This window comes from Cavia porcellus, unplaced genomic scaffold (genome assembly GCF_034190915.1).
Source record: "Cavia porcellus strain 051 isolate PalLab524CR breed Dunkin Hartley unplaced genomic scaffold, mCavPor4.1 scaffold_13, whole genome shotgun sequence".
NCBI lineage: Eukaryota > Metazoa > Chordata > Mammalia > Rodentia > Caviidae > Cavia > Cavia porcellus.
The window spans coordinates 28,980,214-29,000,255 of NW_026947496.1; the positions used below are offsets into that span (position 1 = coordinate 28,980,214).

At 37.4% G+C, this 20,042-nt stretch overlaps 1 protein-coding gene across 2 annotated transcripts; it reads right to left on the reverse strand.

The window, feature by feature from the left end:
- Positions 1 to 299: 299 nt before the first annotated feature.
- On the reverse strand, positions 300 to 19,221 carry Slc17a2 (solute carrier family 17 member 2). Of its 2 annotated transcripts, none has more exons than XM_013151418.3 (13): positions 19,038 to 19,221; positions 16,138 to 16,295; positions 14,735 to 14,845; positions 14,175 to 14,386; positions 11,477 to 11,710; positions 11,304 to 11,391; positions 9,356 to 9,442; positions 7,840 to 7,958; positions 7,554 to 7,715; positions 6,955 to 7,087; positions 6,727 to 6,874; positions 5,855 to 5,945; positions 300 to 4,770 (listed from the first exon to the last, which is right to left on the reverse strand). In XM_013151418.3, exons 3-13 carry the CDS (start codon positions 14,760 to 14,762, stop codon positions 4,636 to 4,638), a joined length of 1,437 nt encoding a protein of 478 aa, XP_013006872.1. In that variant the 5' UTR covers positions 14,763 to 14,845; positions 16,138 to 16,295; positions 19,038 to 19,221; the 3' UTR covers positions 300 to 4,635. The 2 variants fall into 2 exon arrangements, with proteins under 2 accessions (XP_013006872.1, XP_013006870.1); XM_013151416.3 differs by having other exon boundaries at positions 5,835 to 5,945.
- Between the last annotated feature and the right edge of the window lie 821 nt (positions 19,222 to 20,042).

Genomic DNA, 20,042 nt, shown 5'->3' on the forward strand with positions numbered 1-20,042 from the left:
AATAAATCGTTCCTTAAACTTTAACCTCTTTCGTAATTAAATGAAAACAAATGAAAATAAATTAGATATTCAAAACGGAACACACAAGAAATAAAACAAAGGGAAATAGGTGGTTTTATCTTTTAGCGAGATGAATAATAAAATTAAGAAATTGCACAATAAAAAGATAAACTATCTTTAAAATAAATAAATTACTGAGTGGCCTGAAGAAACACAAAGAAAACACACCATGTCAGAAGTAAAAAAGAAATCAAGGCCTCAGACACAGATAAATTAAAATATTCTGAAAAGTTACAGCATTGAATATTTTGCAAATATATTTTATATTATGCATAAAATAGATAATCCTCCAAAATAACATAGTGTCAAATTCAATTGAAGAACCCCTTAACATGCAAATAACTATGAAGGAAATTGAGAAAGTTGTCTAAGAACACTCTTCAAATGACTTTAATCCTACACAGATTGTTTTAAATCAATGTTTGTTTCATGTTTTTAAAGTAGTTGGCATTGAATCTCAGGCTTTATATGTGCAAGTGAAGCACGTTCTAGCATTGAACTATACCCCAGCCCATTCTGCATTTTATTTTGAGACAGATCTCTCTAACTTGCACAGTCTGGCCTAAAACTTGCAAATTTTTTGCCTCACATTCCAGGGTAGCTGGGATTCTGTGGGCATGCCACCAGATCTGTAAGCCTACATAGTTTTATAAATCAATACTTTGCAGTCTTCAGATAACGATAGCATCAAACACTTCCATTTCAGCTGATTTTCGTCTGATCCTTCAGGAATAAGCAAAGTTTTTCTTTCTTGTTGTGACATTGACATCAGCTTCATGTATATCTTGACACAGAAAACATATACATGTATCCAGAGCCACCTTCATACAGCCACCCAGCAGCCTAAGTCCTGAATAAACTATTAGAAGATCAAATTCCATCATACAACAAAAAGTGCTCAAAAATATTGCTCAGCTCTCAGGAATATTACAAATTCACAATATAATACAAACAGTGAATACGAAACAGCAGATGACCTCACTCTTAAACAGATAACAACAAACTATTTGAGAAAAGTGAACTAATTTAAATGACAATTGATTAAAACAGGGAGATGGGTTATAGATTCTTTTTTTTTACTTTCATCATCATCATCATCATCATCATCATTATCATCATCTTCTTCATCATGTGCAGTAGTGGGTATTGAACCTAGGGCCTTGGCACTGAGCTACATCCCCAGCCAATTTACCTAGAAATGTCTCGAATTTATTCTTCTTTATGGCAGAGTAGTACCCCATTATATAAAAAAAAACCCACGTCTGCTTTATCCATACCTCGGATAATGGGCATTTGGGTTGTATCCAAGATTTAGCTATTACAAACTGTGCTGCTATAAACATGGGTACACAAATGGGCACAACTTGAGGCCATACTCTTTTAAGGGAAATAAATCGGACTCACATGTGTAATTATTGCATTTCAGTGAGAAACTGAAGGAATAAATAAAGACAATGGATAGTGTATACAATAGATACTGTGAAATGGGAAGAAATTGTTCAAAAGGAAAAAGGAACTAGGATGGGAGAAGGAAAAGAAGGAAAGCAAAAGGAAAACATGATTAAAAAGGATACAATGGGAACAAAGCTTTGTAAATAGGGAGAAGAGGGGCTGAAGGGAGGAGAAGGGATTGGGGAAAAGGAATCAAAATATAACATGTATAGGTACAGATTCCCTATGATGAATATGACCATTATGTATACCTAAAATGTACCAACAAATTTAATTATAAACAATTACTACAGTAAATGTCACATTGTCATTCATCTCTTAAAATACTCCCACTCATTTTGAACACGTATCCCATTATTACTGCCACAAAAAAAAAAAAAAAAATTATGAGTCACAGTTCTTCTTCAAACCATCACAGAGGGAAAGATATCCTAAGAGGCTTAATATGCTATCTGTTAAGATACATTTGGGAAATGTTGAGCTCCTGTGGTTCTTAGCTCCATGACAACTACAGTTCCAGTGTCATAGTTTCTTGGAATTCTGAGCTCCTTCATTTTGCATTTTAGGAACTCCATCATTGGTTCCAAAGCTGATAACACAGATTATGCTGCTGCTACTTTCCCACCTGTGCAGAAGCTGGAAGGACAGAAATCATTACTTTGATTTTTAATAGAGTAGATTGGTTTTGTCTGTTTTGAAGCATTCTGTTATGTACTGGGAGCCAGGGATTTAGTTCAGTGGTATAAGTGCCTCCCTGGTGAGCGCAAGATCATGAGGTCAACCCCAGCCCTAAGAGAGAGAGAGAGAGAGAGAGAGAGAGAGAGAAAGAGAGAATCTGCTAGGTACTGGTTCTGTTGATTCTCATTGCTGCAGAAATATGCCAGAATTACTTACTCATTCATCCCTTAGAATTGATGTTACCAGTTTGGTGTACTTAAATGTAATGTTCCTATAGACATTATTTGTGCACGTTCTTATGTACGTATATACTTGTCAGTGAAATGCCTCAGTCACTGAAATCTCCAGTCAGCTGTAGGAAACACTGACAAGCAGCTTTCCAAAGGTTTGATTATACTCACATTCACAGTGTGCAAAATTTCACTTGCTCTATACCTTGCCAATATTTTCTACTTTCTATTTTCTTTCATTTTTATCCTTTTGGTTAAGTGTGTAGCGATATCTCACTGTGGCTTTGATTTTCATTTTTGTAATGACTAATGAAGCTGAAATATTTTAGTATTTATGAGCCACTTACAATTTGCTTTTGTAAAAAAAAGATTTTCTTTTGTGAAACCCCAGTTCAAGTCATGTCCATTTTTATTGGATTGCCTGCCATTTTTCCTATGTAAAAATGCCTGTATAACCCATCTTTTGTTCTTCTTATTCTCTTTTCTTCTTCCTCTTCTTTCCCCTTTCCCTTCTCTTCTCTCTCTCTCTCTCTCTCTCTCTCTCTCTCTCTCTCTCTCTCTCACTCTCTCTCTCTCTCTCTTTCTCTGTGTATCATAAAGACACTGAAGTCAGAGCAACATGTTCACATAATATCACCTCAAGGTTTGACTGCATTTTCCTTAAAGCATCTTCTCAAAACTACCTATTGATTGGCATTAAGAGTTTCTTGTCACCTGCTGAATTAGCTCAAGGTTCTAGTCCTCCTGGTTCTACTAGGATCCCAATATGGGAGGAATTTCTCTCTAGAAACTTTGAAGCAAAACTACAATCATCTATGTGTGTGAAGACCATGTAGAAGATACATTTAACATGTTTGGAGCCAGAGTCAGTTATTGTGGGAGTTGATGGTGACTACTGGAGAGACCTGAGAAAAAAAAGAAAATATGCAGAAACACATTTTTTTTTTCCCTATCTGTAAACGTTGATACTATGTCCCCTTGAGAAGTTTAAAAGTTTAAGTCAGCATGGGACCAGGGTTCTCACTTTGTAAACAAGCTCCGAATGAGGAGGGCATGGATATGATGTGAGTGCTACCCCTTCCCTGGGGGCAGTGTGTGGTCTGCTTACAATCAGATGGAGGACAGAGGTTTATTCACCCCTCTTTTTGTTCTTGTTGCTTTTTCTGTCTTCTGCTGCCTTGAACTATTGCCCCAGTGTCATGCTGCCCTGTCCTGGAGTCAGCTAAGTATAGACTGAAACCTCCACAAACTCTGAGCTAAATAAGCCTTTATTTCCTTAATTTTGACCATCATGTATTTTTGTCTCAGCATTGAGAGGAAAGCAACTAAGACAGTAAAGAATCTTCTCTACTACATGACACTTTCTGTGCCTTTTCCAGTCCATTATACAATAGTATAGTATTAGTGCTTTCCTCCCACATATAAAGTATCTTTTCACTTGAGTTGTCTTGGTTGTCTCCCTCTAGTTTTCATCAAATCATCAAGACTATGTCCCTGTCCCTTCTAGAAGCAAGAACACTGCCCCCTCTAACACTTGTCCTTCTCTTAAGGACAAGTTTCCCAATTCGGTAAGTTCTTGCCTTGAATTCTAGTCAACCTTATTCACTGAATCTTTTCCTGACATTTTCTGCTATATGTGATGGAAAAAAAATCCTAATTCAAATAATTTTAAAATAGTCTATTGAATTTTAACAACAGATTTTAATAGAGTTTAACTACAAAAATAAACACCCATGCCTCACAGTATATAAAACAGTAAAAAAAAAAAAAAGTTAATTCTATTGTTTACCAACTTAGAATTCTGCCCTACACTGAATTTTATAGCATATGGCTACACTTTGTGTTTATAACTATCCCCATGAAGGTTTTAACAGTGATTATTTTCACATAGATTTTTATTCATTTACTATTTTCCCAAGAGGAAAATTTAAGGACAACAGATTTGCCTTTTCAAATCTGTCTACCAGTTACACCCTGGCTCTCTCAGGGAATTTAACATTCAGTGGTGTCCAGACTCCAATCCAGACAAATTCACATATTCTCTGAACTGTGGTATAGGCATCTCCATGTTTTTAAGGCTCTATGGAAAATTCTAACACACATCCAGAGCAGAGTACTATATCTGTGGTTAAGAATATGAATACAGTTTGTGGACAGTAAAAAAAAGTTAGAAGGTTAAGAGTCTGTACTATATGAAGGTTCAGATGCTGTATACTCAGAGGTGGGTGAGAATCCTTTCTGTAGCCCAGTCTTGGATCTTTGCTTGTCCAAATGTGAGGTAAAAGAGAAGGCCAAACATGTTGACAGCAGCAGACAGGAAAAATACATTCCTCCATCCAGACTCAGAATCCTGGACACATAGACACAAAAGCAAAATTACTAATCTCACAAGTCCCTTTCCCACCAGTTATATAGAAATGCTCTATTTTTTTTGTATTGTAATTCTGGTCACAGAGTGTTTAAGCAACAATATACAATATACACTAGGCATTGTCAAGTTATCAAAAAAGGTTCATGAAACTGTTGGAAACAAAATATCTCCAAAATATATACTGGGTTCTCAGTTGGGATGGCTGTTTGTTTAAACAGAAGTAAATTAAGCTGCATTGATGTTGTGTTTGAAATTTGGACCTCAACATTCATTCAAAGATAATGAATTATACTGAAGATGACACCATTACTATCTCATGTTTGTTTGCAGCACTAGACACCTATTACCACAGTCCATTAGGTGGATATTTCATTACACTAGGATTTCTATGTGATCTGCCCGAGTGAGCCTCCACCTGTATCACCTAGTGTATCGGTTTGTCACATTGGATTCCTAGCAATTTGATGAAAGAACAAAAAAAATGTACCAACCTTAGAACAAGCTCACATAGAGATTTATTACAAAGAAAACAAAATTTTTGCTTTGCAGTTCACTCTCCTTAATTCTTCCTTCCTTATCTGGTTCTGCCTTTCCATTCTCTTGCCCACTTTGTGTAAAACTCAACCTGTTCGTTCCCTGCAATGATTCACAGTCCTTCTCTATCCCACTTCTACCTCTCACTAGACTGGCTTTGAGACCTTAATTTTTCTTTCTGTGACTGTTTAAAAATTGGGATTAATCTGGAGAGATTCTTGTCATCTTCTTCTTCCTTGCAGTCATGGGTCATCTATCATGTTCATCACTGAGCATTCTCTCATACCTTTTAACCTTTAAGAATCCAGACATGCTGTATTCTAAACCCAAATAGCTGGTTTTCATTAATTGAACATCCCCTGGAATTTTCTTTCCCCTGGAAGCCTTTCCATCATGTTCTGACCTAGAGGTTTTCACAAGTAGATTAATTGCATGGACCATGCTCACTTCTCCCACAGACCATACCATCTTGAGAGCACAGTGAATATCTCCAATGCCTAAAATAATACCTTTCAATAACATGCCCAACCTGACTGATAAGGAATCCGGTGGTGGTAGAGGAGACAATTCCTGCAATAAGCCCGAATCCTCTTGAGATCCCCATGAGGAAACTTGCATATCTGTAGAGAAGATTTCAAACTTGGTGTTTCATAAAAAGTCACCTGTGTCATCATAACTCAGCTTGAATGAAGCTCATCTCTAATGACAAAGTCATTTGGCCTATTGCAGCTCTTCATTCACCTAAAGACCTCTGGGGAGATGGCTGCTTGCTAATCTAGAAATCACTTGTTTGCTGAGTCAAGAGAATAACTCAGAGAACTAATTCCTGTGGCAACCAAGTTTTTCTTCCCCACCACCCAGCACAGGAGGCATTTTGCACAACAAGCAGGACAAGACATAGACTCTGAAGCCAAACTTCATGGCTCCAAATCCCCCTTCTGCCCTATCTGCTCACAGGCATACCACTTAACCTCCACATGCCTCAGTCCACTCCCTCTGCCCTAGGAGGCAACAACAGAATCTGTTCAGTGTAACTGAGAGGATTAGATGTGTCGATTCTGAGAAATTTTTAGCATTGGAGTTGGCTCATAGGCAGTAGCTAATATGATCAGCCCCACAGAAACTTCTAAAACACCTGTCTATAGGCCCTTTGCCAAAACATACAGTCTAATCTCTAGTCAAAAAGCCTGAGAAACAGTTTTATCTAAATGGCCAGTAGGCAGGAAAGGGAAATGTAGTTCTAAATGCCACCTTAGGTCATGGCCATGTACTGACATTTCTGTTACTTGTCATTCTGCCATCATTTAGTGCATGTTGCTAACAGGAAGGTTTTCTTTTCTATGGTGATGATCGAGTACCTCTGAGAGATCTGGCAGAGGGAAACTCAGGTAAAGCTCTTACCTGGGAGCAACATCTAGGGTGTTGATGATAAACCCTGAGTCACACAGGTTACTGGTCCCAGGAATAAGTATCAGCAAAATAATGGTTGTCACGTAACTGGATGCCACAAAGGGCAGGGCTACAGCACAGAGTGATGGAAGGAGGAGACCTGGACAATGAGGACAGGATGTCAGGGGCACCCTACAACCCTGTAGGATTGGTTGACTGAACCCACATATTTATCCTTACCTAAGGATGAGAAGAGTTTTCGCACTCCAATTAAGCTGAGAAAATTCCTGGACAGAAGCAAGTCTGCCAACTGACCTCCTAAAATTGTACAGCTAGCAGCAGCAACAAATGGCAGGGAAGACAGAACCCCACTCTGAGAGAAGGAAAATTACAGAGTAATTACAGAGATGCATAGGACACCAGTGTCTTTCAGTGATGCAGACCAACCATCAGCTGTGGGGATACCTCTGCATTCTGAGATGCTGGAAGGAAACTAACATCCTTTACCATGGAACAGCATGGTCTCAGCACTTGCATTGTACTAGAGGGAAGCTACATGAACTTCTAAGGGAGACTTTAGAACCAGCTAGTGTGGCAGTAAGGAATAGTGGTCAGAGAGGCAATGCAACTCTACCCCTTAGTAACTGTGTGACCCAAGGCCAGTTCCTTGCCTCTCAGGGTCCCATTTCAATATCTGTGAAATGGAAGTTGTTACAATGCCTCTCCATGGTCATTATGAAAGTTAAATGAATGGTTATATGCAAAGCTGGAATTCAATAGACAGCACAGAACAATTGTCATTCTCATCAGTTCTATAGAAATATAGGAAGTACACTTACGTCTCTTATGTTAACATGGAGTACAGTATTGATGTACGTCGGCAGGTATGTGATGATGATGGTGCATAACCAGAAATGGCTGAAAAACCCAGTGAAAATGGCCCAAAGTGGTAGGCATCTGACCATAGCCTTTATGGGCACAGATCGTCTGGGAGAACTGGGCTGAAAGGAAATAGCTAATCAATATAGATTAGAACAGGCCAGAGACTGCCTCTCCCAGGGGAAACATGCCCTTCCCTGGAGATGTCTGGGTGGTCCATGGGTTGAAGGAGTGGGCACACTGTACCTGCTGAGCCAGAGAGGACACAATGTGCTCCTTTTCCTTGGCACTTATGCATGGATGATGCATAGGGTCATCATAAATCATCATATACCACAGTAGACAGCAGATACAGCCAATGCTACCTGCGAAGTGTGGACACAGTAAGTTTTTAGGTAGATCTGTGTACTGGGGAAGCAAAACTTCTGAAGTGTTCTTTCTTTACCACACATCACTTTATAATTATTTCATCTGAATAAATGATTTTTTCATCTGAGTAGATCTAAATGTTCTCATTTCTTCCTTTTCATCTTATGAACTTTTTCCTTTCATCAAAGCTTTTCAGTTATCACCTTTCAAACTCTGAAATGCCTTTATTAATGTCAGAGCCCTGAGCATGGAATATGGCATTGTATGGCTCATTGATTGCTCTTAAGATTCCATTTTTATAGTATTTTGTGTTTTCCACTGTAACTTCTTAATAAGTTCATTATTGTCTTGTTTTCCAAGTGCTGAATTGTCATAACAGAGGACAAAAAGCATTGACATACATGGGACAACTAGCCATGAAGTCAGCGTGACAAGGAAAATGTCCATCCCATTTGTGTTCAAACCACAAATAATATCCATCATGGATTCTCTGATGGAATATTTCTGATCACACTCCATTAACATTTGTGAAGCAAGATGGCTGGGATTAGCATCATTAATGATAAAACAGCTGAAACTAAATTTAATGACACTATTTGACTATAACAATAAAAACTTGTAGAATTTTGCCTAATTACTGAAATTTGTCATTTAAAAAACATTCTATATTAAAATATTTTGGGGACTAATGGTTTTTAAATTCCCTTTATAACTAGATTCATCCATCTTTTAAAGTTAAAATGCAAATGTTATGATGCTACTAAAGTGATAAAAACTATATGATTGATTTCTTGCCTCAAGAATTTCATAGTCTCATGGAGAGATGAAAAGGAGAAATAAATGAAAGCACATCAACATAACTTAGAAAGGAATTATCAGTAAGATTACAGAAGAGGAGATGCATAAATCTGTTAGGATAGGTTCGGAAAGATCCCAAGGAGAAGGGGACATTTGACTTGATCTTTGTAAGCTTCACTTGGTAGAGAATAAGTTAAAGTTATCCTAGGTAGAATTAATAATTATAGAATACAGTATGAAAACATATTGAAGGTGTACTCAACCAACTTTGACATTTTAACTGTGTACATTTGATCACTAGGCCAGTTACTTCAGATGTGATGAGTCTGTGAAGATTCTGAGGGCATAAATTTAAGCTTCCACTACTTATTTCCCAGAAGTTGGCAGCATAAGAAGGTTTATCTCCTCTGCCATGTATATGTGGATCCTCAAAACCACCAGAAAGTATTATGTCAACTTGGGTGGATTACATTCTGAAAGATACCAAAACTCAAATTCTTCATCCATTTGACAAAGGACTTTTTTCTATTAATACAAGGGGGATAAAACAAATCCCTGGGCAGTGATGGTGCTAAGGTTTCAGAGAGTGACTCACCAAAGATGTAGAAGATGAAAGGCCATCCCAATGCCTGTGAGATTAGTCCACCCACACAGAGAATAATGAAAGACCCAAATGCTGCCCCTAAAGAGAACAAAAAGAAGAACAGTTATGCAAATAAGAAAGGCTAATGCTATGTGATCTCCACTGAGGTGGCAGACACAAAATTAGTGGGGTAACGAGAGTATTTGCCTCTACCCACAGTTCCTCTCAGAATATCATAGAGAGTAATTAGCTTTAGTAAATAATTGCTATACGCCACCCAACTCTTCAATGCTGCCTCAGGACCAGTGTGATCTACTTTAAATCCCTTAATTTATCACAGAAACTGCAATCACAGAATCACCTTATGACACGATGCAATAAGAGGTTTAATGGAGAAACGTAGAGATTTATAAAAATTAATAAAGAACTGCCCTGCCCTTCAAGAGCTTTTGGTCTAGTAAAAAAAAAAATTCACTATCACAAGTGTAACACAGTAAACCTTGGAATCTATATTAAAACAACAATAACATTTTACAGACTCACATTATAAATACATTTTCCATGGTAAAACAACACAAGAAAAACATGCACAAACACTTGTACACAAAACCACATGCCTCAAACAATTTCACAAGTGAACACTTAGCTTTGTTATGTGTAAAGCATGCCAAAATTTTATATTATGTTTTCTTTCTAAATACTGCTTTCTCTACCCAAATTAATTTTATAACCCATTAATATGTCTAGTCTTTGAAAAAATGTGGATTCAAACATGATAGTATCATTTCTATCCTTTTTTTTCTGTTTTGTTTTTTAAAATAAAAAAGTAAACTGTGCTATGGAAATGCACATAAAGATACATTAATTATGATTATAAGATTAGAGAGTTGCTATATGAGTTAAGAGAATAACATGGCAAAAAGAGTGTGGTAGGAAGCTTTTCAGGGATATGAACCCATGGGAAGAGAGGCTGCGGGAATGAATGCAGGTATGTGGGGAACAGTAAGTCTTGGTTACAAAGAGAAGCTGAATAGAAAGGAGGTGGTGACCAGATGGTAGAGCATCTTGATATCTACACAATAAGGAGCCACATTGAAATCTTAAGCAGGTGAGCAAAATGTCCTATCTATGCTTTAAGAAGATAAGTTGCATTTGATACGAAGAGAATGTTGACAGAAACCAGCCTCGAGGAGAGAGACCACCAGGAGCATTTGGAGATAGAGGTGGTGTTGGGAGGAAGAAAGCAGGAGGCTGCTGAGAGGTAAAAGGCCACATGACGTGGCTGTGTGTAGACATGGAGTAAGAAGCTTGCTGAGATCACTGCTTTTGCTCTTCGAGTATGCAATCTGGGGAAATCAATGGAGTACGATTCTAGTGGCCTTGGGAGGTGCACCATGGAGAACCATCCAGCACTATGACTGTGAGTGAGGACTCTTAAGACCAACCAAACTGCCTGGGTTTCAATTTCAGTTCCATGTCCTCCTGGCTGTTTGCATTTGGATTATTTACTTAATCTCTAAATTCCATAACTTTCCTCCTGGAAAATAAGCCCAAACTAGTTTTTACATAAGAGAGTTGTGAAACTTTATTAGCTCTGAGAAAGAAAGAGCTCAGAATATGGCAAATCCTTTGAGCTCTACTTTTGCCTAATAGTCTTAAGTTTTATGTTAAAATCTTTGCTATAATTATGTTTATGTAGCTCCCTTGACTTTTCCATTATGCAATTCTTAATGTTCTAAATCTTCTCTTACATGGCTGTTTTAATTGCCCCAGTTCACTATTCTCTTTTTTGCTCTGTATCTTTACAACGGAGATATCATGGTTATGTAGCTGGCTTATATCACTGAGTTTTTCAGCAGCACCTTTTTATCCTCTTCCCCAAGCTTTCTGATTCATAGGAGAAAAGATGTGGAAGGATAGAGCCTAATCCAAAACTGTTCACAACCATGACCATCCTTACCTGATCCTGCAATGCTGGTGAGTTTGCTCCGTTCAAGTGGAGGAGCCCATTTTGCCCAAATTGTAAACTGTCCTGTCCATGCCATTCCCTGGAATGAAAATCATGAAGACATTTGTTCTTTTGCAGAACTTGGGGATTCATATCCCACTCAGATTGTGAAAGTGCTTGGATACCTGGGCCATGCCCTGCACTGTCCGAATCACAATGACCAAAATCACTCCGAAGTCAGCAGCCACAGGGGTAAAGAGGGTGAGAAGGGAAGAGACCAGCAAACCGGCGCCAATCATCTGTTTTGCTCCAACTATCCCTGCTAAATATCCACTTGGGATCAGCGTCAGTATTATTCCATAGCTGATGGAGCTGAAGATGATGCCCTGGGTCTCTGGGCTCCACTGATACACAGATGCCTGGAAAAAATAAGAAGAAAAACTATTTGCTAAGTGGTCATTTTATGAAAATCTAATGTCTGTAGCATTTCTGGGGTTAGTGAGATTCTCTTACAAAACATCTATTTTAATTTTTCTGTATTTATTTTTTACCTTAGTTTACCTTTTCCAAATGAACAACCAAGTACTCCTCCAATTTGACTCTCTCAGAAGGTAAGAAACAGGAAATAAAGAAAGGAAATGAATAATTACATAAGATGAATGACAAAAACTAAGTAGAGAGCTGTCAAGAAATAGCTTACTTGTTGAAGAACACCCTTCAACAATTTAGTAAAAGTTGGGTGATAATGACTCTTATTTGAAAGAATAAAATATAAACAACTCTCATGCACTCTTACCAAAATCAACCCCTAACTAAAAAGAAAAATCATACTTGAGAATTATGATCTCCCTTGACAGAACCACGCTTCAAAGATATATTTCAAATGAATAAGATCATGTCTCCTTTCTGATATAACCCAATAAACACTTTTGGGTAGTCCTGAAGATATATGGCATCATATTATAAATTAGTTAGTCAAAGAATATAAGTTAATAAATCTTTTGTCTATTTAAAGAACTATAAAAATACAAGGTACACAATTTGTATTAGAAATTTACTATTTGAGGATGAACAAATAAAATAGGGATTTTGAGAAGAGGAAAGAACAATTTGAGAAGATTCCAGGAGGGAAGCAGTATGAGAATCATCCTTTGAAAAATAAGTATAATATATAAATTATATTAGAATATAAGAATATAATAATGTAATATAATATGTTTCATATAAGAACAGAAAAAAACAAAATTCATTCTTATCAGACAAAACAATAAAAATGAACTTGCAGCATTGAAAGGATAGGAAACAATCAAAGTAGCTGGCTCAGAGCCCTTTCCCTGGGGGTGTGCTGAGAAGCAGGACCACACTCTAGAGCCCCAGAGTGTGTGAAGGGAACACAACATGCTTGGCAATGTGAAGGATTCTTGAGCACAGAAGTAATGATAGATAAACTGTGCCTAATATAATAAAATGACGAATTACAAATTACAGGGATGACATTGGAAATGTGTAGTACATGAGAGATGGTTTAAGCAGGGTTCCAGAACCCCAGCCTTGTCAGTTGTCTGTTAGGAAGAGAGCTGCACACCCAGAGGTGATCAATGGGCAGTAAGTGTGCAGAGGAAAACTTTGTTTTTATAAGAACTCCTCAGCCTTCCCATTACTGCCTCATCAGCAAGGAATTTGGATTCTCACAGGAGCATGACTCCTACTGTGAGCTGCATGTACAAGGGATGTAGGTTACTCACAATTTATGAGAATCTAATATAATAATAGTAGAAATAAAGTGACAATAGATGTAATCAATGCATCCAAATTATCCCCAAACCATCATATTCTCTGCTTCCCCCAGCCCACTGTAAGGAAAAATTGTCTTCTGAGCAACTGTTCTCTAGTGCTATAAAAGTTGGAGACCATGGGTGTTAAACAGAGATGTCAGTGAACTCATTGACTAAGGGGCATTAGTAAATATTCCAACTGATTCAAAGGAGAATTTAGAGAAGCACATGTATGTAAACAGGAAGTAAAATGGAAATGGGTTTTAAAGCAAATGGATTTATCTGTGGCCAAAATGTCTAGTGAAATAAATCAGACACATAAGCTTAAATATTGTATGATGTCTCTTATATGAGAGATTCAACTTGTCAATGAAAAGAAAAATACAAGAGAGATAGCAGGAAGTAGGAAGATAGATCTTTCTCAAATTGAAAGAAGTCATAAGATAGCGGGAGATGATAGGAAGGGAAAGGGGATGGAACAAGGAATTGGGAATGTGTGCATGTGCTATGTACCATCTCCACACCTGAAATGACAACATTATGCACTGCAAACATGCATTAACAGACAATAAATAAAGAAAAATGTATTCACAGAAAAGTAGGTAGGTAGATAGATAGATAGATAGATAGATAGATAGATAGATAGATAGATAGAAATACTGACTTGTTAATTATGCTGAGACCCAGGAATGGAGGAACACATGATTTTGCTCAGGACAGAATGCACCTGCAAAGCTATAGACAGGAGTCATCTGTGTTTCTATTAATTACACAGAATTTTCAGGGTTGTGAAACAACTCAGAAACAATAAAAATGCAAAGATTCAAATGTAATTGGGTAACCCAGAAGGATAGTTTTTCACTGGTGACACCCGGTAACCTATTTGTTCCATTTTAGAACAATCTTTACTATTTTCTACAGTTTCCCCACATGATAATTTTAAAAAACCTCAATGAAAGGTTATCATGATCACAAAGACAATCAATTTCTTGAAGAAAAATAATTTCAACCCTTTTTTATTTTATCACTGAAAATTAATGCTTTTATACTCTGCAAAATCAAGATCAAAGCCTTCCTTTCAAATCATTTGCTTCTCTAACTCACTTACCCTCATTTTAAATTCCTCGTTGGACCTGTTTGGGTGGTAGAGGGGGTCTGTCAGAGACCACTCAGTGGAAGCATTGGCTGGATCTTGTTGCTGGGTGCTGTTCACCATGGCAATGATGGCAATGCTCAGACTCACGCGCTGGGTGATCATGGTGAAGTTTGAGAAGTGCATGATGAGAGCCAGTGCGTAGCGCAGTGAGCAGAAATCTGTACCTGGATCATAAAGAGTAAGCAGTGAGCTCCTCATTGAGATACTTCTTTCTGCTTCTCCCATAGCTGAATCTGAATGTACTTTGAAAGTTACCGTATGGTCCCACTGTTCTTTTTCATTTCTTTCTCAAGACTCATTCCATTGCTTAGATCTCAGCATTTACTGATTATTTGGCTTCATTTCTGATAGATTTATCTAATAGAGAAATCCTTTTTCTAAGGAAAAAACAGCCATTGACAGGATTACAGGCTGGAGCTGGTCCTGAAGCTCCACTAAGAATTTCTCCAAGGACCAGCATGGGGGACGCAGAGGAAGAGGAGAGTACTAATGCAAGAAGACCACTGGCCTACCTTTCTCGGAGGAAGGCTTCGTGTCCATTTGGCTTCTCCAGGAAGTGGTACCACACTTTGCAATGGAGTTTGCTACTCCACTAAATTTCTCTTATCAACTCAGGCTTTTATCTATGGTGAGAATATAACCCAAAATATGACTCACAAGTCTTTATTCTTGATATGGTTGCCTCTTGTCATCATCAGTAGAAATTTTGACTCAATACAGCTGTATTATTTGCATTTTCCAGTGCACTTTTTCTATGCTTTTATTAGATTGTACTTTTAGAAATATCAGTATAAATCCTTAGACCTAGTCACTTAAATTCCTTAGCTACCAGTTCTTTCATATACACAGTAATAATAAAGCTCCTTTCTAAGTAGTACTGTAAAAATTAAAGAAAGAAAATTGAAAGGTTTTATCACAGAGAACCATGCAAAGGTAGGAAGTATCAGTTTGTAGTAGATGTGAGATGGGCATTTAAGCCCAAGAGCAATGCTTTTTGTTTTTTAAATTCTTACCATGTTTCTCTTTCCTTAGGACAACTGGAACACTGTTCCATGGTGTTTTTGAATATTGAAGAAGTGGCTCTACATTATTTATATAAATTATATATAAAGGTTTAAGATGTTGTTTGCAAACACAAGTTGGACACCTTACTGTGCAAACGTCTTCAATCACCTATGAAATTATACTGAGTAGGGTTTTCAACTACAATAATAAATATAAACCTCGCTCTTTTGACAGGCTGAGAGAATTCATGATCCCCAAAATGCACATATTTAGTTTTATATTTACACATTAATCAAACTCTCCTTGGATATATGCATATCTTTTAGGAAAAAATCTCTATCCTAAGAATATTTTCAATTTTGTGTTCATTCCTAAACTGAATGACTTTAAAAACACTTGTATCATATCTTTCTTATCTATGTCCCAATATTTGTACTCTTTCTATACTTAAATTAAAGGAGACTTATTTACATCCTTAATTTATGACATTAGGATATGACATTAGGATTATGACATTACATCCTTATTCTATGACATTAGGATAGAACAGTTTTAGGAAAGAAACAGATAAAGATTGTTTTCCCAAAACATCTATTGTTGTATAAGTTATGATGGGAAAATATTGTAGACAAATTCAACTAACTATAAGTCAGTTTTGCAAGTCAATTTGGATAGATTTTTGTTATGAAGTCTGTTAGAATAGTGCTTTCAAGGATATAGAAATAAAATTGGGGAAATCTTCATGCTGTGAATACAGAACAGGATGCAGTGTGCCCATTAATGTACAAAGGAACAGACTCATACAAGCATTTGCAGTGGCTTTTTCTGAACTACAGAACAGGATGGGCATATGATTATTTATGATTTTTCTGTATTTATTAAGTTTTTAAAACAATTAGTAAATACTCACTTAGTATCCAGAAGAAAGTAAATCGTGATTAGGCTTCATCAACATGGTCAGAGTATTTTTCTGTTTACCAAATAGCTCAGAATTCTGAGAATAGTGTCTCTCCATCTGAGGTTTGCAATTCTCACCTCTGTTGACAATGGTCCCACATCAAGGTTGCACTACCAGAAACAGGAGATCAGACAAGGACAGATGTTGGCTGGTTTTGGAGGGTTCGTAGGTTGTGCTAGCATCAGGATATTATCAGAGGTTAGTCCATGTCTCTGTACTCTGATCTTAGCAAAGATCTGAGCCCAAACTTGGAATTTCATCATTTGCTGTTTGATTTCTCATGTTATATAAGAACCCATGACTTGGAAGAAACCTACCTTTTGACTGTACATACTATGACCACAATTGTACTACACTTAAGGCCTTCCCATCAACTTCTACAATGACTTATAAATGCTGGGTACTTAAGCTGAAAGAGACCAAGAGATCCTCTGACCCAAATGTTTGTTTTACAGAAGAAGAAACTAACGTGCAGAAAGCTTGAAGAGCTACCTCAAGACACTCAATTCACAGAACCAGCGCCAGGTATTGTAATGCCTGGAGTGCTGCTTTTTCTATCTATTCATGCTATTTCTTTATTTCCTTAGCACTGTAAGTATAAGCTCAAAACACCAATAGGATTGCTACATTTTAATGTGTTCTAGTTGAAAATTCATATAGCTTTAAATTAAGTTTTGATCTTTCACTCTAGCAGTTTGATGATGAATTTGATGATGAAATTTGATGATGAAAAATACTTTTAAATTAAGTTTTGAATGTTTAGCAAAAATCCTACTTTTTCTTGCTTTTTTGCTAATGGGATTGTATCATCCCTATTACTTCAGTTTTCCTTCCTGTTCTCTTTTGCTATCTAAAGGGGAGGGGTAAGAAAACTCTACTTTTGTGTTATAGTTTCACCTATTTAAATTTGTCTCAGTAGATTTCAATTGTTTGTTTTCTGATCCTTTGCATGAGAAAAATACAGAAATCAAGATAATATCCATTCTAAAATGGAATGTTTCTGTGACATAGTAATGGAAAATATTGATCACAGGAGCTTGTGAAATTATGGAATCTGAGCACCAGAGTGATTAATATGCACCTAGAGATAGCATGATAATTTATAGTCTAATAACAAACCACTGAGAACATGAATTTTGTCAAAGACCTTCACATTCAAGGCTGATGATTCAAAAAACAAAGCAATACAAAATCCTAGTGTCAAAGCTGTAAGTAGACAGAGCAATTGAAGTGAAATTATGAGAAAAAAATTTTACATATAGAATGTAATATTCTGACACAGTAGAGGATGTGTCTGAGATAAAATTAATAATATAGACTTGTTTTATTCAAAGCTAAAGAATGACACTTTCGCTGCTCTTAGTCTAGAACTCAGATTTTTTTTTTTTAAAAGTGGCCTTTCTACTCTATATTTCCCCCGATATCCAACCTGTCTTGCATCATCTGTGCAAATCGAGGCCCCTGGTTTACTTAGGGTGAATTCAAAGTTCAAAGACCATCAATCTGCAGGCCAGAGTGAACTCTAGGCCTGGGTTCCACATTGCCACTGCTGATCCATGTAAACCTGAGGGAGTTTCATAAAACTCCTCAAACTTCAATTGTCTCATAGGAGAAATGGGATAATATTACTTCATAAGACTATTTGGAGTGAAAACAAAGGTATATGACATGCCTTGTGCACTGTAAAATATTATTCCTGTAAAAGGTAATTGATGCTAATAACAACAGTAATAACAACAGCCACCTTAGTGCTTGGGCCCTTATAGGCCCATGAATAAGTACAGGCTTACAGCAAATAAAAGGTGTTTTGATTGGTTGTTAAATTGGTTTTAAAATTTTTCTTTTTAAAAATGGATTTTTCTATACTGGCATCTATAGGGCAGGAGAGTTTATCTTGTCACCAGCATCAGAGGACACAGGAAGAAGGATTCTGCAGTGTGAGTGGAACTGAGGCCCAGCCTGCCTTGCTGGAAGATCTGTAGTTCTGGTATAAAATGGGTTATTGCAGCATCTAACCTAATGGCACACTGTTAATTCATTTATGGCTGAATCATGGCAAATGATGGTGTCCTGAGCACTCACAGTGGGTGACTGGAAACGAACAGAGTTATATCAAAGTTAACTTGTAATTACAGCAGACCCTTGAGTCTTTTCCTCCAAGCAAGAACTGAGTCTTTGTAAGCAGCATTTTCTATTGGTGGGTTTGGAGGTGATACATTTATGCCTCTGCCCCTTGGGTTTCCTGTCACATTGCTAAAAGGTGCTAATGGATGAGCCCTGGAAGCACACACATTTCCTTGCCCTCATTCTTATGACCTCCTTCATGTTTTCCCTTTCTTGTGAGCTGAATTCAAATACACATAGATATCTGAAAAGGCCATCAGTCACTGTCCCAGACCCAAAGCTTTCCACCATTTAATCCCACATTTTTGTCAGGAAATGATCTCCCTGTCCTCACAAGCCTTGCTCTATGTATTGATAGAATCAGTCACCTTTTTTTTTTCTTTTAAAGAGGGTAAAATTAAACACAACAAAAACCTAAGAAAGCCATGTAAGAGACATAAATTTCAAAGCAAGACAATCAGAGATCTTTACTATCTATTGCATTCTCTCTTGTTTTCTCCCAAATAGTTGTCCATGTCTTTACATACAGAGAATTCGTATTCCCTCTACTCAGTCACCTTTTTAAGACAGTCTCTTCTTCCTTTTGAAACCAGATCCCAACCCCAATGGAGATCCTTACGCTGCAGACAATGTTTTTCCTCTTAGTGCCTCTGAAGCATTTCCCTCTCCCAAAAGATCTTTGAGAGACTTGGAATTAGCATCCTTCCCCAAAACAAGAACAAACTTACCTTCACCATTAAACCAGTAATGAAGCCCTTGACTATAAGTCCCCTTGCAAAACCAGAGTGTTTCTTCTTCACTTTCAGATAATTCTGCAGGATTTCACAAGGATAAATAATGAGCCACTTGGTGACCAGACAGCAACCAGGTTTGACCTCATATTCTCAGAGCAGAGAGGGTGGATTTGGCTTTGCTGCTTAATTTTTAACTTCATTTTCAAGTTCTCACTGACAGAGTCAGTATCAAATGATGTCATGAGGTTTATTTGCCTTGACTGTGCATACAATCATTCAGTCAACAACCATGCCTTAAAGGAGGGTGGCATGGAGTGACAGAGGGGGTGGGGGTCTTGAGGCTGGAGAGACCAAGTCAATTCTTTGTGGCTCCCAAGTATTTCCTGTGATCTCAAAAAAGTCATTTTCCCTTCTTAAATTGAGTCCTGTATTGGTAAAACAACAGTTTAGAGACACAAGTCATGAAGTTAGTGGATAATTGATATCAAGTACATTTGCTCGATTCCCTTAGATAGGTGTTCTATCACAGTTCACCCCATCAGACTCTCCCAAAGAACCTATTGCAGTCAACACCTGAGCCAGGCCACTGAATCCCTATGTTAGGTTTTTATTGCTGCTGCATAAAGTTCTACAAACTTGATGGTAGCTTATAGCATTGTACATTTGTCACGGAGCTCAGAAGTCCAAAGTGGATCTCACTAATTCAAAATCAAGCCATTTACAGGTCTGTGGTCCTTCTAGAGACTGTAAGGAAAAAGCTGTAAGCCATTTCTTTAGCTTTTTCAGCTAGCCGTGGTCACTTGCATTCTTTGGCTGTTGGCACCTTCCTCCGTCTCTTTTTCCTCTTCATTCTTTCCTTTTCCTTTTTCTTTTTGAAGGTAGTAGGGATTGAACCTGGGACCTTCACTCTGGGGTCCATTCCTAGCTCCTCCTTTTTAAAATTTTGAGACAGGGTCTCACTAAGTTTAAGTTTCTACATTACCCAGGCAGGGCTCAAAT

What these genes read in the sequence shown, in the direction of transcription:
- Slc17a2 (XM_013151416.3), bottom strand. Translation starts at nt 14,762, where the DNA reads ATGGACACGAAGCCTTCCTCCGAGAAAG. An exon ending in CACCAGCATTGCAGGATCAG is followed by an intron (nt 9,443 to 11,303) that starts GTAAGGATGGTC and finishes TGTTCTCTTTAG; the next exon opens with GGGCAGCATTTGGGTCTTTC. An exon ending in TGTCCTCTCTGGCTCAGCAG is followed by an intron (nt 7,716 to 7,839) that starts GTACAGTGTGCC and finishes ATTTCCTTTCAG; the next exon opens with CCCAGTTCTCCCAGACGATC.